The 15999-nt window shown below is 55.3% G+C and overlaps 4 protein-coding genes across 7 annotated transcripts; 1 reads left to right on the top strand and 3 right to left on the bottom strand.

Moving 5' to 3' along the window:
- Positions 1–225: 225 nt before the first annotated feature.
- Positions 226–5799, bottom strand: PV09_03681. 3 transcript variants are annotated; one of them, XM_016356908.1, is made up of 3 exons: positions 4655–5799; positions 1534–4525; positions 226–1467 (listed from the first exon to the last, which is right to left on the bottom strand). In XM_016356908.1, the coding sequence occupies exons 2-3, from the start codon at positions 4304–4306 to the stop codon at positions 848–850; spliced, it is 3393 nt and encodes a 1130-aa protein (XP_016214997.1). In that variant the 5' UTR covers positions 4307–4525; positions 4655–5799; the 3' UTR covers positions 226–847. The 3 variants fall into 3 exon arrangements, with proteins under 3 accessions (XP_016214997.1, XP_016214998.1, XP_016214996.1); XM_016356909.1 differs by having other exon boundaries at positions 5338–5799; XM_016356907.1 differs by having other exon boundaries at positions 1534–5799.
- Positions 5800–9542: 3743 nt separating this feature from the next.
- Positions 9543–11885, bottom strand: PV09_03680 (uncharacterized protein). The gene is made up of 3 exons (XM_016356906.1): positions 11606–11885; positions 10879–11512; positions 9543–10780 (listed from the first exon to the last, which is right to left on the bottom strand). Exons 1-3 carry the CDS (start codon positions 11677–11679, stop codon positions 10496–10498), a joined length of 993 nt encoding a protein of 330 aa, XP_016214995.1. The 5' UTR covers positions 11680–11885; the 3' UTR covers positions 9543–10495.
- A 139-nt stretch (positions 11886–12024) lies between these two features.
- PV09_03679 (uncharacterized protein) lies at positions 12025–13569 on the top strand. The gene is made up of 3 exons (XM_016356905.1): positions 12025–12554; positions 12844–12967; positions 13118–13569. The coding sequence occupies exons 1-3, from the start codon at positions 12395–12397 to the stop codon at positions 13398–13400; spliced, it is 567 nt and encodes a 188-aa protein (XP_016214994.1). The 5' UTR covers positions 12025–12394; the 3' UTR covers positions 13401–13569.
- Positions 13426–15886, bottom strand: PV09_03678. Of its 2 annotated transcripts, XM_016356903.1 has the most exons (3): positions 15345–15886; positions 14098–15098; positions 13426–14006 (listed from the first exon to the last, which is right to left on the bottom strand). In XM_016356903.1, exons 1-3 carry the CDS (start codon positions 15565–15567, stop codon positions 13803–13805), a joined length of 1428 nt encoding a protein of 475 aa, XP_016214992.1. In that variant the 5' UTR covers positions 15568–15886; the 3' UTR covers positions 13426–13802. The 2 variants fall into 2 exon arrangements, with proteins under 2 accessions (XP_016214992.1, XP_016214993.1); XM_016356904.1 differs by having other exon boundaries at positions 14098–15886.
- Positions 15887–15999: the final 113 nt, after the last annotated feature.

The raw sequence follows: 15999 nt of genomic DNA, 5'->3' as shown, positions 1-15999 counted from the left end.
TTTCGACGGGTTGCCTGGATTAAAGTTGCTAAAGTGCCTCTGTTCGCAAGTATGCTCAGACAGGGACGAAAGAAAAAGGTGTGACCTCCTCATGCTGTGTGAGGATTTGCGTCACGACGTCAGTCTGGGCAGAATAGACTTGAATGAGCAAGGAGCCAGACATTGAGCTGCGACTCAGGCAGGTGACGTGAAGATACTTCAGGAGGGGAGAGGGCTCGGGAAGCGTGTTTAGACAGATTGAGCAATAGAGCATTCAATACATAATTACATAAGGTGATCTTGTAATAATACATCTACACGTACTGTGAAGTCCGTGGAGGATCCCCTTTGGCAGCCTGCCAAAGCTCCTCTTCGACCCGATGTGCTGCAAGACATCTCAGTTGCAGGTGATCGAGCCGGTACTTTGCAGTTACGCCCAAACGCCCTGAAGTATAGTGTATTTGCCTTTCCGCGCGCATCTATCGCAACGCATAACCCCACGCGCCAAATAAAAAGCTTATCAAACAATTGCATGCCAGTAAATAGCTGAAAATGTATATGTGTGCGTGTCTGTACGTCTCGTGTGTTGATCGCCGATGCGAGATCAGACGTAGAAAGTAAGGGATTTTTTGTTTAAATTTCATCATCTCCAACGCCGTTCGCTCAAATGCAGTGGAGAGATTGAAAAAAAAAAGTGATTTGCGATAAACGCTTAGGTACCCGGAGAGGTTTCATGTGTGTTAGAGTTATGTGCATGTGCATGTGTTTGTGTCTCTATGTACGTGTGTATTTGTTGGGAGCACCTTGCGGAAGATTCGGAGATGAGTTGCGTGAGCAAAAGATGGTGCTCAAATGACATTTGCTGCACTCATGGGTTCTTCTGCATCGCCACGCCAGCCGTCGATCCAATAGGTTTTCTCTTGGCCTTGACGAGAGGAACGCGCGGAACGCCCTGCAAGACACGCGGCTCCTTCATCAAGGTCGGGTCGAGCTTAGCCGGAATACGACTGATGACCTGTCTATAATCACCCGGGAAGCGTGCGTTTGGTGGGTTTGCTTGCGCTGTGCGCCAGATATGCTCCGAGTTGTCAGACAAAAAGTCCGTACTCGCTTTGGAAAAGAGCGAAGTGCGTCCACGGTTGCGTTTGGAAATAATGATCTGGTCGAAGAGGCGAACGGCCGGGTCGTCTGGTTTGGTAACCTCGACTTCGTGGATGAATTCGTTGAATGCCTGCGTGTCTTGTAGAGTTGCCATGTACTCAGCCGTATCGTGAGGGAGACTCTTGATAAAGCCTTCCAAGTCGAATTTGAACAGCATGCCGTTGGCCCGCTGCTCTCCTTTGGCCGGCCGCAAGAAGCGCCGATATGTGTACAGTAGGCTCGCAAAGCAGCGCACGAAGGCTGCGCGCACGAGCTCAGGGCGGAAGGCCGAAGGGCACACGTTTGTGATCTGCTGCAGACATCTGCCGTGCGCCGTTACGCTACAGCCTAGAGGGTCAAGGATCAATATATGCATCTACTTCGACATACGACGTTGAATAAAAGGCTACTTACCGGAACACTTGTAAATGCCCTCGTCGGACTTTTCGTCGCAGACAGCACAGATACCATTCTTATCGTGAAGCTTCCAGTTTAAGCAGTGACCTTCGACCCACTGGGTCGAATCCGTGTTACGCACCGGCTGCATAAGCACGCCTGGCATAATGGTCGAGGCTGCCAGCGTGGACTGCGCATACACAGACGGCGCGTACGAGGAGCCTGAACGAAAGTCGCTGCCAAGCGTTGATGTCGACGGCGTGGGAAGATGGCCCATCCAGGGCTGGCTTGGGCGACGCACGGGCGGCATGCGCTCGAAGCCAAAGGAGGAGCTGCGTCTGGACGAGGCATCGAAGTGACCTGAGCGCTTCTCGCGCAGACTCGCTTGTAGGGCGAACGCCGAGTCGTTGCGTGAGATAGGCGTTCCCGGCACCTGAAACTGGCCAGACGTTGGGGACAGTCGTGGCGAAGGCGGTGACGCCAGCCTGCCGTTGCCAGACGTCGTGCTTGTGGCCGGGCGGTGGTCGGAGCCACGGCTGTTCGGATCTTTGGCTTGAAGGAACGCGTTAAATACCTGGCCTCGCGCCGAAGCCATAAGCGCGCCAACGTCCGTGAAAGACGTCGAATTGAGGCTGACGAGGGTGGCAAGAGTAGAAGATGGGGCTCGGTGCGTGTACACGGACGGGCATTCGGACGAGAAGGCGTCGCAAGGGTACGTCTCCTTTGCGTACGGTGGGGGCCCAACTTCGACACCGTACCGAAGATGGTGCGGTGCGGCGCACTGCAGCAGCGTCGTCAATTTGCGTCGCTGTTGCTTGGGCAAAGAAGGAGGTGGACCAAAGCTCTCGATCGTGTCCGAGTCCAGATCAACAAGCACAAAGTCATCATCCGGCAGGTCGGCCTCATACCGTCTTTCGATGCCTACAATGTACGGAACAGGAGCCTCCAGTGTCTGGATGAGCCTGTTCGGCAGTACGGGTACGAGAATGCCCGTCCACTTGAGTGGGTATAGAAGAGCCAAAAGTGCCTGACTGGCAAGGTGCAGCATCGCCGTGTGAGACGACAGCAAGATGATGCGTGACTCGGCGAGCATATACTCGAAAAGGATGATGATGTTTGGTATCGACAAGGCGCGGAACAGAGCGTACAGATCCACGTTGCGCGAGCCCGGCAGTTCGTTCACGGCCTCCTTGCGAGCGTAGAGGCGCAGTTCGCGAACTTGCACCTCGACCTGCGTCAGCGAGGAAATCGGGCTCGGTGCCTCGGCGCACAGGTTGACAACATATCGCTCGAGCGGCTGCCACAAGCCAACCTTGGGCGACGTGGCCGGCACGCGCTGGATGGCGCCGTTTGTCATGGGCACTGCAACGGCCCGCAACCACTCCTTCCAGAAACTCGTCAGCGACCCGTCGCGGCCCAGGATGCCGTAGGCACGTGGAATCCACAGGCCCGTCTCTCCATCTGTGAGGCCCTCTATCTTCGACGCAGCGCCGTGGCGGACGGGTCTCAGCAAGTCAGTCATCAATCCGATCTTCTCCTCCACGGCGCTGATGTCGTCTTCGAGCTGGTCACGCTCCTCCGAGCCGGAGGGAATGGTGGGCAACTGGGACAGCAGTCTCGATAGCTTCGCGCGCTCGATGGCCAGACGTTCGCCGAGGCTGCTCGCCAGCTCCCGCTCCTCATTGGTCATGTTCGCCTTGCGCCACTCCTCGCACTGCCGCTCCAACTCCTCCGAGACTTTCTGATTCAGCGGGAGCCACATGATAAGCGTCACGCCGTACAGTTTCGAGCCGTCCGCGTTGGTCATGCAGAAGCCGTGCCACGTCGATCGGGGCCGCTCGTCCGAGGAAACGACCGTGATGTCGTTCGGAAACGCGAACATGGGCACGTAATCAGGGAAAGGATTCCGTCGCTTTAGCTCGTCGACCATTGCCTTGGGCGGGTACCGATCCAGCAGTCCCGGTTCGTACCTCCTTTTCAGAGGGTGCATATTTGGATCCGCTTGAAACGGCTGCGGGTTGGGAATGACCGAGTTGTAGCCGCTCATTCGCTTCGAGGTGCGGATCGAAGATTGGCGCATGACCGACGGCTGTCGCTTCATGCTGTTCATAGTCGACAGTTTCCTTCTGAGACTTCCCACGCCGCCCCGAAGCCCGCTCACGTCTTCGCTGACAATCTTCTGCGTACGAGGTCTCGGCTTCGGCTTCGTCATCTGGGGTAGAGTGCCGGCACTGAAATGCATCTCCTCCATGAACTCGTCTCGCTCTGAGGCAAACTTTCTGAGAGCAGAGTCAAAGTCCTCGTCGGACAAGCCAGACAGCGAAGTCACTGCCGTGGCGCCAGCGCCCACGGAACTGTCCTGGTCCGCCAATTGGACGCCGTTTGACAGGGTGTCCGTGTTTCCACTTGGCTTGATGGTCGCGCTGCTTCTGTTGCTTGCTGTCCCAGAACCGGCGCCTACGAGGCTGCCTATTGACTTTCTCCTCTCGTAGCTGAAGCGTGCCGTGCCATTACTCTTTCGCCGGCCTTCCAAGCCGCTGAGTCCCAGTCCGTCGCCTGACGAGCGTGACTGCTGCCCATTGGTGGTTGTGTCGAGGACGCTGTGCTCCTGGATCGTGTCTTCGAGGGGAGGTGCGTGCTGCAGTGTCTGGGCTAGTTTCTCGTCGTAAATCTGCGACGACTCTATGCCGGCGATAAAGAAGTAGTCTGCCAGCGGTAGGCTGCTTTGTTCATGTGCCAGTTGTGAAGGAGCAGGGGGCTGTCGTTTTGAACTCGCGCTCTTCGGTGCCATGTCTTTGGTGTGGGCTCGATGGGAAGACGAAGAAGGAGCGAGGACGAACAAAATAAGAGCGTCGACTCGACTCTCAGTTTGCCGCACAATGAGAAGGATTGTGAACGGACGTTAAGCCAGAGCTCGCGCGTGCGCGCCGGGTAAATTGAGCGCGTATGGACGGCGAATGAATGCGTAATGGTAAATTTTGTGCGCTCTTTTAGCGAAGCATTGAATGTCCTATCCTCGTTAGTTAGTCAATGCGTCAGTCAGTCCACGCCGTCGGCACGTTAAACAAGAAACGAATGCGCTCTCGGTTTTCTTTTGGGTTTCCCGTGCGTTGTGCTCTGTGAATCGTGGATGGCGTACATGTGCCCTCTCACTTCTCACTTTCTCGCCTTCCCTTTCTCGCCTCTCTCACGCACACTCTATCCCTCTCTCCTTTTCGCGCGACGTTGCGACAAAACGGTTGAGGGCTCGGCAACCAGTGGGCTCAGCGACCTTGTGCGCGGTTGTGCGCGTGCGACTCTGGCTTTGAAAGGATGCGCTTTGAGAGATTGGCCGAATCCCCTTGCGTGTCATACGTTCCCACCCAAGGGCCCGTTTCAGCACGGTACGGCACGGCACAGTGCAGATGTGCATGCAGCTGCTTTCCTTGGCTGTGCGCGCGTCGGCGCCTCGACTTTCGCCGCGTGACTGATCTGGTCCCGATGTGAGGAAAAGGTTGCGGAAGGATCGTGGACGTGATCGAAGTTCCCCTACAATTGAGCAGACTTGGCCCAGTCGCTCGTCTTCCAGCCGTCCAAACAGAAAAAAGCCTGCTGTATGCCGGGCCTTGTGTCAATTTTGGGACTGCAAAGTGATTCTTTTTTCTTTCCTGCCCTCCCTTTTTTTATCCGAGAGCGCGAGCGCAACAAGAGGAGAGAGGACATGCGAGTGTGTTTGTAGAAGACAGGCAATGACGGCGGGATGTGGAAATAGGTTCCGGGTTCAGCTCGCCCGCGACGGTGACGGCATGCAGATGGACGAGTGTGCCGTACTGATTGACTTACAATAGGATGGATATGAATTTCCTTGGAAGGCAATTTCGGCGGAGCACAGGGATAGGCCGTGTTTGTCGGCTGGATGGATAAGATATACTCGAAACGCGGGTATGGATGTACGTATGCAGGTAGGTAGGCGTATATGGATCACTTCGGTGCGTCCGTAACAGTGGAGAAGCGAGCGAAGAAGACGATGCAATGGCGGAGATAGAAGCTGCTTACATATGTGAGGAGAGCGGGTCGCCGACGAAGGAGCGGTGGTAGGAGCAGCACTAAAGAACGCAGAAGGCCAGAGAACAAGCGCGGTGGAAATAAGGAATGGTGCTGGAGAAACGAGGAAGAAAGAAGCAGTTGCGCAATGAGAGCGGGCGCACGTGGAGGTAGGGATTGAGGTACGGAGGGACGGAGATGTGTATGAAGCGAGAGAGGGTGTATGTGTATGTGTCGGGAGTGTTGTGTTGGCGTCTGTACATGTGGAATCATGGGAAAGGCCCGGAGTTGGCCATGTCTGGTAGCGAAAGGAAAAGAATGGGGCGTCCGGCCAGGGCTCAACTCACTAAGCCAAAGCGACGACGGTACTGCGACTTCGACTATCGCTTTCTCGTACGCACAGCACACGCACGCACCGGCCAGGAGCAGGCTGGTTCAGGCTCTGTGCGCAACCGTTGAGATGAATCGGATCGGCAGAGACGCGCAGCACCTGCGACAAGGAGGCTTGCGCGAGCGAGGGCGGCGAGTGGAACGAGGAAAGAAAGGAAAAGAGAAGAGAAGAGAGGGAAGCGTGGAAGAAGAAGAAGGCGATTGACAGCAGCAAGGAGGGGAAACAAGAGTGCTGGAAGGGGAGGCGACCGGATCGTCTACGCGCAAAGAATGATATCCATATGGGACTTACAGAGAGTACGGTCTTGTGCACACACACACACACACACACACACACACAACCACACACATAAACACGCACCCACCACATGCACGCAAAGCCACTATACAAGAAACACGCCAGAAGCACAACGTCAATTGCCGCCGCCCGCCAACGCCGCCTGAGGGTTTCCTCACAGAGTCTAGCCGAGAAGGAAAAAAAAAGAGAGAATCCACCCAGGCCCCGTTCGTGTTTTGCGATGCCCGAACCAGCTAGTGCGCCAGCCTGGCCCACCGTTCGCCTTGCCCGCGCTAGGCTGCATCCAGTGGGGAAGAATCCCCCCAAAATCTGCTTCGAGGTTGTTCGAGCACGTTGGCTGAAGAGGGTGTGGGAGAGGGAGAGAGGGAGAGCGAGAGAGGGAGAGAGAGAGCTAGTCACGCGGTCTGAGCACAGGTGCGTTGGAGCCACCTTGGGCCCGATAACTACAATCTTCCACTGGGTTTCTGCTCCACGCGCGATGCGCGATGCTCGCTCCTCAATGCTCGATACTCGCATACGCAGACACAGACAGACACGCTTCCAAGCTACTCTCTCTAATCTCTGACACACATACACACCCACCCACCCGCGCACCCCCGTCCCTTCATAAACACACGCCCGTAGCGAGATCTACAGAGAAGCGGGCGCAGGCTGGACGCTAGCCATGTCAGGGGCTTCGTTCACGCACGTACAAGTATGGTTGGGATGAACGGGAGAGAGCGAGTGGGTCATGGGGGGGGGATATGTTGCATCATCGCCCTGGGTTCAGATCGCTTGGGAGCATAGCGAACTACGCGCTGTATGTGTCGACCGGCCGAGGCGGGCACCGGGCAGAATATGTACAGGGCGAGAAAGAGAACGAGAAAGAGTAGAGAGCAGAGAGTACCAACTGCAAGGGGGGTAAAGCGCACGAAGACACGGGATGCACAAAGCACAAGCGGCCAGTGGGCTCAAAATGGGGAATATCCTGACGGGAGAGGAAATCAAGACTGCCGTGACCGTTCTCGTCGCGGTGGTCATCATCATCATGATCGTCACCGCCACCAGGATCACAATCATCGCCATCACCGTCGTCATCGCCCATCGCTTCCCTGCCGTACCTGCACTGTACCGAGGAACTCCCCTCGCACGGCAGCGGCCCCTTGCCCAGACGCGTTGGACGGCCAGGCGCGTCGCGCTCGCCTCGTTCCGGTCCTCGGCTCGCCCGCAGCAAGGCCTTTCGACGGAAAAAAAAAATAAAAAAGAAGCATTGATGCAGAAGTGCTGGTGAAAAAAGAGTGCGAGAAAGCCACCTGTCACATTCGATCGATGTCGGACGGGAAAAAGAAAATGGGAAAGCAGCAAAAGTCGCATGTGTGCGCGGCGGCGGAAACAGGCCATCTGCGTGTTCTTCCCCAGGCATCAGGGCAAGCAGGCGGTGGCGTCGTGGTGCCTGCAGATGCTGCAAGGGTTCCCCGTTTTCTCCCACCTCCTGCGCCTCCGGAGCCAGGGACGCCGCACGCACGACACCACCATCACCACCATCACCACCACCACCGTGCGCGGGCGGCCCTGAGCCCTCCCTTGCCTTTGTCGAACCCTTATCTATCTCGGCTCTCGATTCGCTGTGAGTCCTGGAATGCCCGCGTCTGAGTGGCGGCGATGATAATAGCAATGACGATGATTATGATAACAAACAGTGCCAGGTGTCTGCCTCTGTTCCAGAACGGGCTTGCGATTGCCGCGGCCGGGAAGAGAACGCGGTTGGGGCGCGCGCGTGCAGCACATTCTGTACGCGAAACGTTCGCTACACTCGGCAGAGAGAGGAGGACGAGGACGAGGACGAGGACGAGGACGAAGGAGAAGAAAAAGCGGAAAGAAGCGTGGACGGAGACGAGCCGCCGCCGCCGCCGCTGCGTGCACAAGCGCTGCTCTGTTGTGTGACTCACCGTGCCTGTTCTTATTTTCGCCGTCTTTTTCTTGCCTTGTTCGCTGCCCGGCCCGGCTCTCTTCTGTGCGTGCGTCCCTTGGGACTGGGCAGAGCAGCTCCAGCGCGACACTGCTGCAACCTGAATGCTTGAGCCCAGCACTATCGACGTGCTCTTTGGAAGGTTCAGCAAAGGCCGGCCGAGCGCACTCGCCCCCCAGTCTTTCAGCAGGCCACACCCTTGCCCCAGTTGAGTCGTAACTAGTGCAAGCTTGTCTCCCGTTGTTTTTCGTGTTCACCTCTCTCAAAGGCTTTCCAGAAGCCTGCCGCTTTGGATCATCTGGGCCTGCAGAGCGCGTCCGGCACGTCACCTCCTCCCCCCCCCCTTCCCCTTTTCGTCGCTCTGACCAACTCTCCAGAATGGGACCCGTTGTTTTGTGTTGCGACTCCGATAATGGGCTCACGTCGTCAACGCGTCCCCTGTGTCCGTCGACGCGGCGGGTGCCAGACCAGACTCAGACCAGACCGGAAGCCCAACGTCGGCTTCTCGTCCTTTGCAGGTCCCCGTGCCCGCCCCCGTTCAACATCGAAATCAACCGCACGCTCCAGACCTTCTCCTCCCCGCCTCGTCGTCGTGATAAGTACGGCCGAAGCATTTGGGGGAAGGGTAGCGCCTCGTGTTAGGCAAAAAGGCAGCAAGGCGAAGATCGCCGACCAGCCTGGCTCCAGTAACTACTTGTTCGCTTCGTTCCTGCACTACCAACCTAGTTACGTTCTACTACCGCTTGGGCCACGGTTGCGATCGAAACGCAGAATCTCAGGCGCGGCGCCAGCCGCCAGCAGCGCTCCCTGTCGAGATCATGCAAGGGCTCCCGCCTACCGCGGTCGAGAAAGATACACTTTTGTGGAGTTTCCCTTCCACCGCCCCCCGTAACCCTGGGCTGGCCATCATGGCCGATGTCCTCCGCCTGGACTGCTGCTGCTGCTGCTGCTGCCCTACCTGAACAACCGAAAAGGGGTGGAGAGGGCTGAGTCGGGCCATACCTCCACCCTGTGCTTATTCTCTCACTGCCGTCGCTGCTGCTTCGGCATCACGTACATAGACCCCCAGGTTTCACTCCTGCACTGTAGATCTGTCGAGTCCAGGGGGCTGCCCAAGACGGGGTTCTTTATAGTATTCCAAGAATACATTTTAGAGCGTCGCTAGGCACGAACCATTATGCCGCGGTTGGTTGTTGGAGATAACAGATGGGTAGAATCTCACAGAGCAAGTCAGATGAATCCATCTGCCTATGTCATTAGTACAATTCTCCCTCTTCCCCCCCCCCCCCCCCCCTTTTCCAGCTGCGACCAGAGCCGTGAGGGTCGAAGCAGCAAATGAACAGACGAGTGCTGGCTATCACAGCAATGCGCATAATCATTATAATGGGATAGAAAACAAAACAGAATCGTGCCTGGAATTTTTATTTTTAGGAAAAAATTTGGCTTCGTCTACCTCCGTACATTCGTGGGGGAACACTCCATGCTGTGCTTCTATTTGTGATAGCAGGAACGGGGTAGCCCTACACAGTTTGGCACGAAAGCAAAAGCCGCGCATGAGCGCAACCCGTCGCTTACCCACCAAAATATTCGGCTGACCATCGTTTTTGTAATCCTTTGAAGGTGGAGCGTGTTCACGCTTGGTCCACTGCTCCACAGCCTTTGTTTCCCGGCTAAAAAAGGACTTGCCGCCTGCCGCACGAACGTTCAGTCCGTCAGGATCGACCCGCCACAAGTATCATATATCCCGGCGCGAGCTCGGATTGGCCATTTCTCGGGCTGGGTTGGCTTCCTGTGCTCGTTTGGCCCTTCGCTCCATCGCCTGCGACGGCGCAGAGGAGTTTCAGGCAAGGACAACGTGAAGCCGAACATCGCATTTTCATTTTCGCAGGGAAGGTGACAACGGGCTTGGTGTGTACGTATACCCAATAAGCCTAGTTCATCTTGCTTCCGCGACTGACGCCCCTCCAATGATTCATGCCGCGAATCGAGAGGGCAAAGATCAGCATCTGAGGACAAAGCGTGTCTGTGACGTCTACAATAATCTTTCCTCATGATGAATCTGGTCTCTCCAGAGGGCAGAACTTCCTAATTATCGAGGTCCCACGTCGTTTAGTGAACATGCATCCTTGTGAGACGAGAGCTGCAGATCTCAGTCTCCTTATACCGAATTGACGATGCACGCGCACGCCCGCCGGGAAATTGAGAGAGACAATCTCTTTGCATTCTCCAACCGAGACAACGTCCCGGGCCAGCGAACTGTAAGCATTCGTAGCTTGGATCTGCACTTCGCTTCGCTTCACGTTACTTGATCTTCTCTCATTTCATTTCAGTGCTCGCCGTCGACCCGTCAGCCAGCTTGTTCTGAGGGATCCTCGGTCCCCCATCGCGCTCCGCCACTGGATGTTCAGCTGGCCGAGTATCACCTTGTCGTCCGTACCGTCGAGCTGCGCTGGTTTCGAGCCCGCCGTCTCTTCGAGCAGAAATGCGACTTGTAAAGTGTCATTCGGATTCAGAATAGGGGCGTGTGCTGGCGCATTGGTCGGGCTGAAGGCATCCCAATTCAGCGAGCGCCATTTGAAGGGCTCCTTCGGGTCGACGCTGACTGCCTGTGTGACATCTAGTTAGCTCTTTCAATGTCCCATAAGAAGACATGCATCGACTAGGCTGGTAGAGAGGAAAAGAGAGAAAGGCTGGGCAAACATACTTCAAGACAGACGGTTCGGTCCGCAAGATTCTGCAGCTGTGCCTCGAGTGCGTACCGCGCCTTGCCCGCCTTTGTAGCAGGGAGATCCCCCGTCTTGGTCTTCACGTTGATCAAAGGTTGCGCAATAAACTGGTACAGTTTCCTGAACGTCCTTACTCTCGCGCCATGGGCTCCCCCGCCTCCAGGAGCATGCTGTGTTTCCGTATACGTGACTGTCACTCCGAGGACGTGCTGTCCGGGCTCGCTCAAGTTTAATCGCACAATCTTTTGTATTGTGTCCCCCGCCTTTGAGGGTTCCGTGTCACCAGCGCCTGCTTCTCCATCCTCCATGTCAAGCGTTACAGTCTCACCCATGGGTAGCTGCATTTCGGCCAGGATTTTGACTGCGCTTATACTCTTGCTTGCATCGTCCGGGAGCAGTTCGTTGTTGGCACACAATGTGCACGCAAACTCCTCGCCCACATATGCAGACCTGAAGGACTCCGGCAGCGTGAGGACTGGCGAGATGACGAAAGAATCCGCCGCATTATCGGCCGCGTAGGAAAGAGACGCTTTGGGATCTATCCGTATGCTCTCGCCATCATCGTCAACCGCAGGGAGCGTGTACTGGTATTGCAAGCTCGGTCTCGACAGCCTGCATGCGATACAAAAATCCTCGCGTTAGCACAGTGTCGTCGCGTGGGCGCGAGACCACCCTCCGCAAAAGCAAACAGCACGGCTCACCAACCTCAACACCTTCAGGCTCACGCTGTGCGGCGTCCGCATCCCCTCGCCCGTGGACTGGCCCCGCGGCCTTGCCATGTTCGCCAGGAAGTTCGACGGTCAGTCAATCGGCCCACGAGGGCTTGGACGAGCTCAACACACTGTATCTGACACGGCCAGTTGTCTCGTGATGTTGACGGTGGGGAGAAGCGTGACTCCGTTCGCGACGGTGAACGCGGGCTGTGAAGAGTCGACGTCTGCGATTTGTGGCTTAAGCCATCTCGGCATCCCAGGCACTGTGTTCTTGTAGTCGAAAGTTTCCAAATAAAAACCCTTGATCCTGGGCGGATTGTTCTCTCGAAAAGCGGGTCAACGTCGACCCCACCAAACGTGGCTCGAGCACGCAGCGTCCCACTACTGCGAGCAGGCAACACCAGAAACTTGGTCACTTTTTTCTCTGACGCTCCGTTTTCTCAAAACCACGAATTTTCCTTCTTCCCTGCACAGAGGTACAAGTGTTTGCTCGGACCCTTCATCTAAGGAAATTCTGCGCATTGGGTCTTCCTCACGCTCATCGCAGGCCCCTGTTCGGAGCTTTTGTGCCTGTTCCGTAAACTCTTCTCCCCGGACAGCGTGTACTATCTCGTGCACAGTCAAACCAAAAAAGAAAAGAAAAAATACACTCACTCCACTCCCTCTATTCTTCTCTTTGCCAGCCATCTCCTCCGAGCTGGAAGGGACGCGCTGCAAGACGTGGTATTCTGCAAAGAGAGAAGTGCGAGGATCCTTCTCTGAAGGTTCGTAGATCAACGCCATGAGCGGCCGGAGTAAGAGCTTGGAGGGCGCGGGTGTCTTGGACGATAGCGCAACGGCAGACACAAGACCGCCGCCAGACGACGAGCAGAGGTCTCGTAGCCGTCACATCGCGTTGAGCAGAGTGTCAGGCCTGCAGCTCAGGCTCGACACGCCTAAAGGTACGTGCACGACCCTTTTTGCGTACGGTCCCTCCGTCGGCCTGTGTCGAATGTTGCGTTGGTGTCCGTCATCCGCGACCGGTGAGAACCCGGTGGAGACGAGGCGGGGGGCCACCGCTTCTCTGGCGTGACAAAGCTGCACACAGTGCGACTGTCCTCCCCCTTACACGTAGCCTCCCGCAGCTCCACTCGTCCTTGTAGCACTTTCCGTAGCACCACCCCGTATCCGCTGTATCCACACTTCGTATCTGGACGGTGGAGCCACGGTTGCTGAGTAGGACCTTCGCAGGCCGCGGCGTCTTCGCTACCCAGCGCATCGCCTCTGGAACCGTAGTCGACATCTGTCCCGTCCTGATCCTCAGCCAGACCGACAACGAACTCGTCTCTCAAACAGCATTGTACCACTACTCCTAGTACGGCCTTATCCTTTTTCCTTTTTTTCCTTTTCATCGCTGCATTTTCTCCTGTCCTTCTGTTTCTTTTGTCTCTCTTCCCATCCGTTCGCAGAAGCGCGTCAGTCAATGGCATTTTCAGTGACTAGTTGATTGATGTCTTCCCCGCAGCAACTGGCCGGTCCAACAACCCGACGGCAGAATAGTCCAGCACCAAGCTATCATTTTTGGATTGGGTTCCATGTTCAATCACTCCACACGAGATCAAAACGTTGTTTGGCGACGTGATCTTGAGGCACAAACTGTGGTCTATACCGCGCTACGCGACATCCAAGCCGGCGAAGAGTTATGTATATCGTATGGGTCGAACCTGTGGTTCGAGGATGCAGACGAAACAACGGATGTCCCCGAATCGGAAACAGATCTTTTGGAAAGTATAGAGATAGGCGGTTAGAACAATGAATATCAAGATGAAGCAATCTGAAAAGAAGATGGACCTAAGTCTTGATTTTCAAACTGTAAAGCAACAAAACCGCTGCACGATGACTCTGTTCGTAGTTCCACCCCTAGCTACCGTCACCGCCGCTGTCACCACAGTAATACAATACGTCTTTCGATAATCAGTACAAAGCGCGGCCTCCTGTCATTTGTTAAGGACGGTGTGTGAATACATTCCCTTTACTCTCCAATCTATTCATAGCGCCCCAGATAAAAGAATCAGCCGCCGAAAAATTTTTGGAGACGAAGAGCAGGTAGGTGAGAGCATACATGCACTATAAACATAGTCTGCGTGGGCCTCCTCATTCATAGCACAAAAAAAAACATCATCGTAAACATCAAAAAGGGTTATGAAATATCACGCGGTGCTAGGGACAGCTGCCTGTACTGGGACAGCACTGCCCGACTCCTCTGCCTCTTCGTTCTCTTCAGCCTGTTCTTTGAGTTGTTGAGTAAGCTCATAGCATTCATGCAGGAGCGAGACGACGGCAGCCTGGCCGTCAGGGATGTCGCCGTTGACCATGAACTTGCCATCTACCTGCATGTTGTCTATGGAGTTGAGCTGTGCATGTCAAGTCAGCGTTTGAAGTCGCTTGGGTTAAGAACCACACGTAACAAGAGGGGACACGGAAAGGGGGAGCGTGTGCGCCTACCTTCATACTGTAGGGATACAACTCTCTCGGTGACGAAACACCACCAGCCTTCTGTACCTCGCGAAGGCATTTCTTCAACGTCTTGAGCTGGTTATAAATAGGTAGCAGCGCCTCGGATACGGGTTCCGATTGCGTAAGCATATAGTAGATGAGCGCGTAGCTCTTCCTTAAAAAGTAAAGCAGCGTCCGTTGTGTCTGTAGGCACGCCTTCTTGCCCTTGGCATCCACGAAATTGCCGTCTACTGTCCTTGCACCGTCAATGCGGTCGAGTCGCCTTTGATAGTCATACAGATCTGTTTCACGCAGTGACCAGGCCTGGAGAAGGGAGCGGCTCTCGAGCTGGTCACGGATGGTTTTGAGAGTAGTGTACAGCTCTCTGAAGTCCTCGTCCACGTATAGCGGCTTCTGCTCAATCATCCATGACCACAACACGCATCGCTCGTATAGATTTGTGACTAGCTTCTCCGGTGATAATTTCAAAGCGTCTTCCTGTTCTAGAATGATCTGCTCGTAGCGCGCGGCTATTGACTCCGGAAGCTCCTTGTGCAAGGAAGGGCATGCTGTCTCCAGGTCTTCGAGTTCCTTCTTGAGAGCCGAGTGCTCTTCTTTACTGTACCGTGACCGCGTGTTTAGGTTTGACAGTCTCCGCAAGATGGAAACCAGTTTCTCCCAGGTCACGATATGCTCAGGACCCAGGTGATCAATGACAGCCTGCAATCGCGCCAGGGCGGTCTCGCATACGGCCATGCGGCGCTCGATTAGCTCGATAAGCTCGGGGTCATACTCCGCCTGGCATCGCTTGAGCGAGGCTCGGTGCTTCTGCAATTCACGCGAGATGGATTCCAAGTCCTTGGCGGAATAAAAAGCCGCCTCGTTTAGGTGGTCCAGCAAACGCTTGATGCTTGAGATAATTGAGTATATTCCAGGCGCGTCATTGTTCTTTCCAATGGCCATGAAACCAAGAGAGATCAGCTGGAAGCAGTCGTCGCAAAGTATGTCGACTGGACGAAGGATTAGTAAGCCTCATGCTGAGCCTTGCTACTCGGTTCGGTAAACGAGGTTCCGCAACCACACAAATGTTGGACTTAGAGAGGGGTTGCGACCGCACCAAATAGGCAGGCAAGAATGAGTGGCAAAATCAAACACTTTGCAATTACAAGCTTGGTGCGATACGACAAGATGAGAGGACATCAAAAGCAGTGATGTGCAAAAGGCAAAGACGCCGAACGTAGCCGAAAATCACTCACCTCTGTTCTGTTCGTCCTTCTTATCTTTGCGCTGCCTTAGTTCGTTGAGAGCTTTGACCTGCTCAATGGTAGCCTTGTACAGCTTGATTACATCGCCGCTCTTAACATAACAGCTTTTATCCTGCTTCAGGAGCTCGAGTTGATTGCGGATCTGCTGCAGCTGGCCCTCGATCGGACGCTCATCCGGATCTATGGGCAGTTGTGCGCGGGGCGAATCGGTCATTGTTTTCCTAAGGATGGAGCGGTTGCAAGGTGTGTAGATAGGTGCGTAGGAGTGCGTGTGCGTCCGGTGTGCGAATGGACGTGTGGGGAGGGGGAATTTGTATGCGCGCGTGTGTGGAGGTGGAAAGAGGACGTATGCGAGGGGTAAGTGGGAGGTGTGGGCGTGGAAGCAGCGAGGCGAAGGTGGAAAGAGGCAAGGGATTTTATGCAGGCAAGCGGATAGGCTGGAACGGCCGGGGCGGGCAAACGCGTGAGGAGAAGTGTTTCTGGGGCAGCAGTCGAAGAGGGTGGATCAGCCAGCAGTGGCAGCAGCAGCAGCAGCAAGAGCTCGCATGCCCGTCCACGCTTTGTTGTAACTTATACCTGAATTTCCATTAGCCGATGACGAACGAATGACCAACGACGAATGAACCGCCGCTGCTCGTGCGGATTT

The sequence above is a fragment of the Verruconis gallopava genome, assembly GCF_000836295.1.
Source record: "Verruconis gallopava strain CBS 43764 unplaced genomic scaffold supercont1.10, whole genome shotgun sequence".
Taxonomy (NCBI): domain Eukaryota; kingdom Fungi; phylum Ascomycota; class Dothideomycetes; order Venturiales; family Sympoventuriaceae; genus Verruconis; species Verruconis gallopava.
This window is presented reverse-complemented; position numbering and strand designations above follow the sequence as displayed.

What these genes read in the sequence shown, in the direction of transcription:
- PV09_03681 (XM_016356907.1), bottom strand. Translation starts at nt 4,306, where the DNA reads ATGGCACCGAAGAGCGCGAGTTCAAAACGACAGCCCCCTGCTCCTTCA. An exon ending in GGGCATTTACAAGTGTTCCG is followed by an intron (nt 1,468 to 1,533) that starts GTAAGTAGCCTT and finishes TTGACCCTCTAG; the next exon opens with GCTGTAGCGTAACGGCGCAC.
- PV09_03680 (XM_016356906.1), bottom strand. Translation starts at nt 11,679, where the DNA reads ATGGCAAGGCCGCGGGGCCAGTCCACGGGCGAGGGGATGCGGACGCCG. An exon ending in GTGAGCCTGAAGGTGTTGAG is followed by an intron (nt 11,513 to 11,605) that starts GTTGGTGAGCCG and finishes TATCGCATGCAG; the next exon opens with GCTGTCGAGACCGAGCTTGC. An exon ending in ACCGAACCGTCTGTCTTGAA is followed by an intron (nt 10,781 to 10,878) that starts GTATGTTTGCCC and finishes GATGTCACACAG; the next exon opens with GCAGTCAGCGTCGACCCGAA.
- PV09_03679 (XM_016356905.1), top strand. Translation starts at nt 12,395, where the DNA reads ATGAGCGGCCGGAGTAAGAGCTTGGAGGGCGCGGGTGTCTTGGACGAT. An exon ending in CAGGCTCGACACGCCTAAAG is followed by an intron (nt 12,555 to 12,843) that starts GTACGTGCACGA and finishes GGACCTTCGCAG; the next exon opens with GCCGCGGCGTCTTCGCTACC. An exon ending in GCATTGTACCACTACTCCTA is followed by an intron (nt 12,968 to 13,117) that starts GTACGGCCTTAT and finishes TCTTCCCCGCAG; the next exon opens with CAACTGGCCGGTCCAACAAC.
- PV09_03678 (XM_016356903.1), bottom strand. Translation starts at nt 15,567, where the DNA reads ATGACCGATTCGCCCCGCGCACAACTGCCCATAGATCCGGATGAGCGT. An exon ending in GAAGGACGAACAGAACAGAG is followed by an intron (nt 15,099 to 15,344) that starts GTGAGTGATTTT and finishes TCCTTCGTCCAG; the next exon opens with TCGACATACTTTGCGACGAC. An exon ending in TGTATCCCTACAGTATGAAG is followed by an intron (nt 14,007 to 14,097) that starts GTAGGCGCACAC and finishes TGACATGCACAG; the next exon opens with CTCAACTCCATAGACAACAT.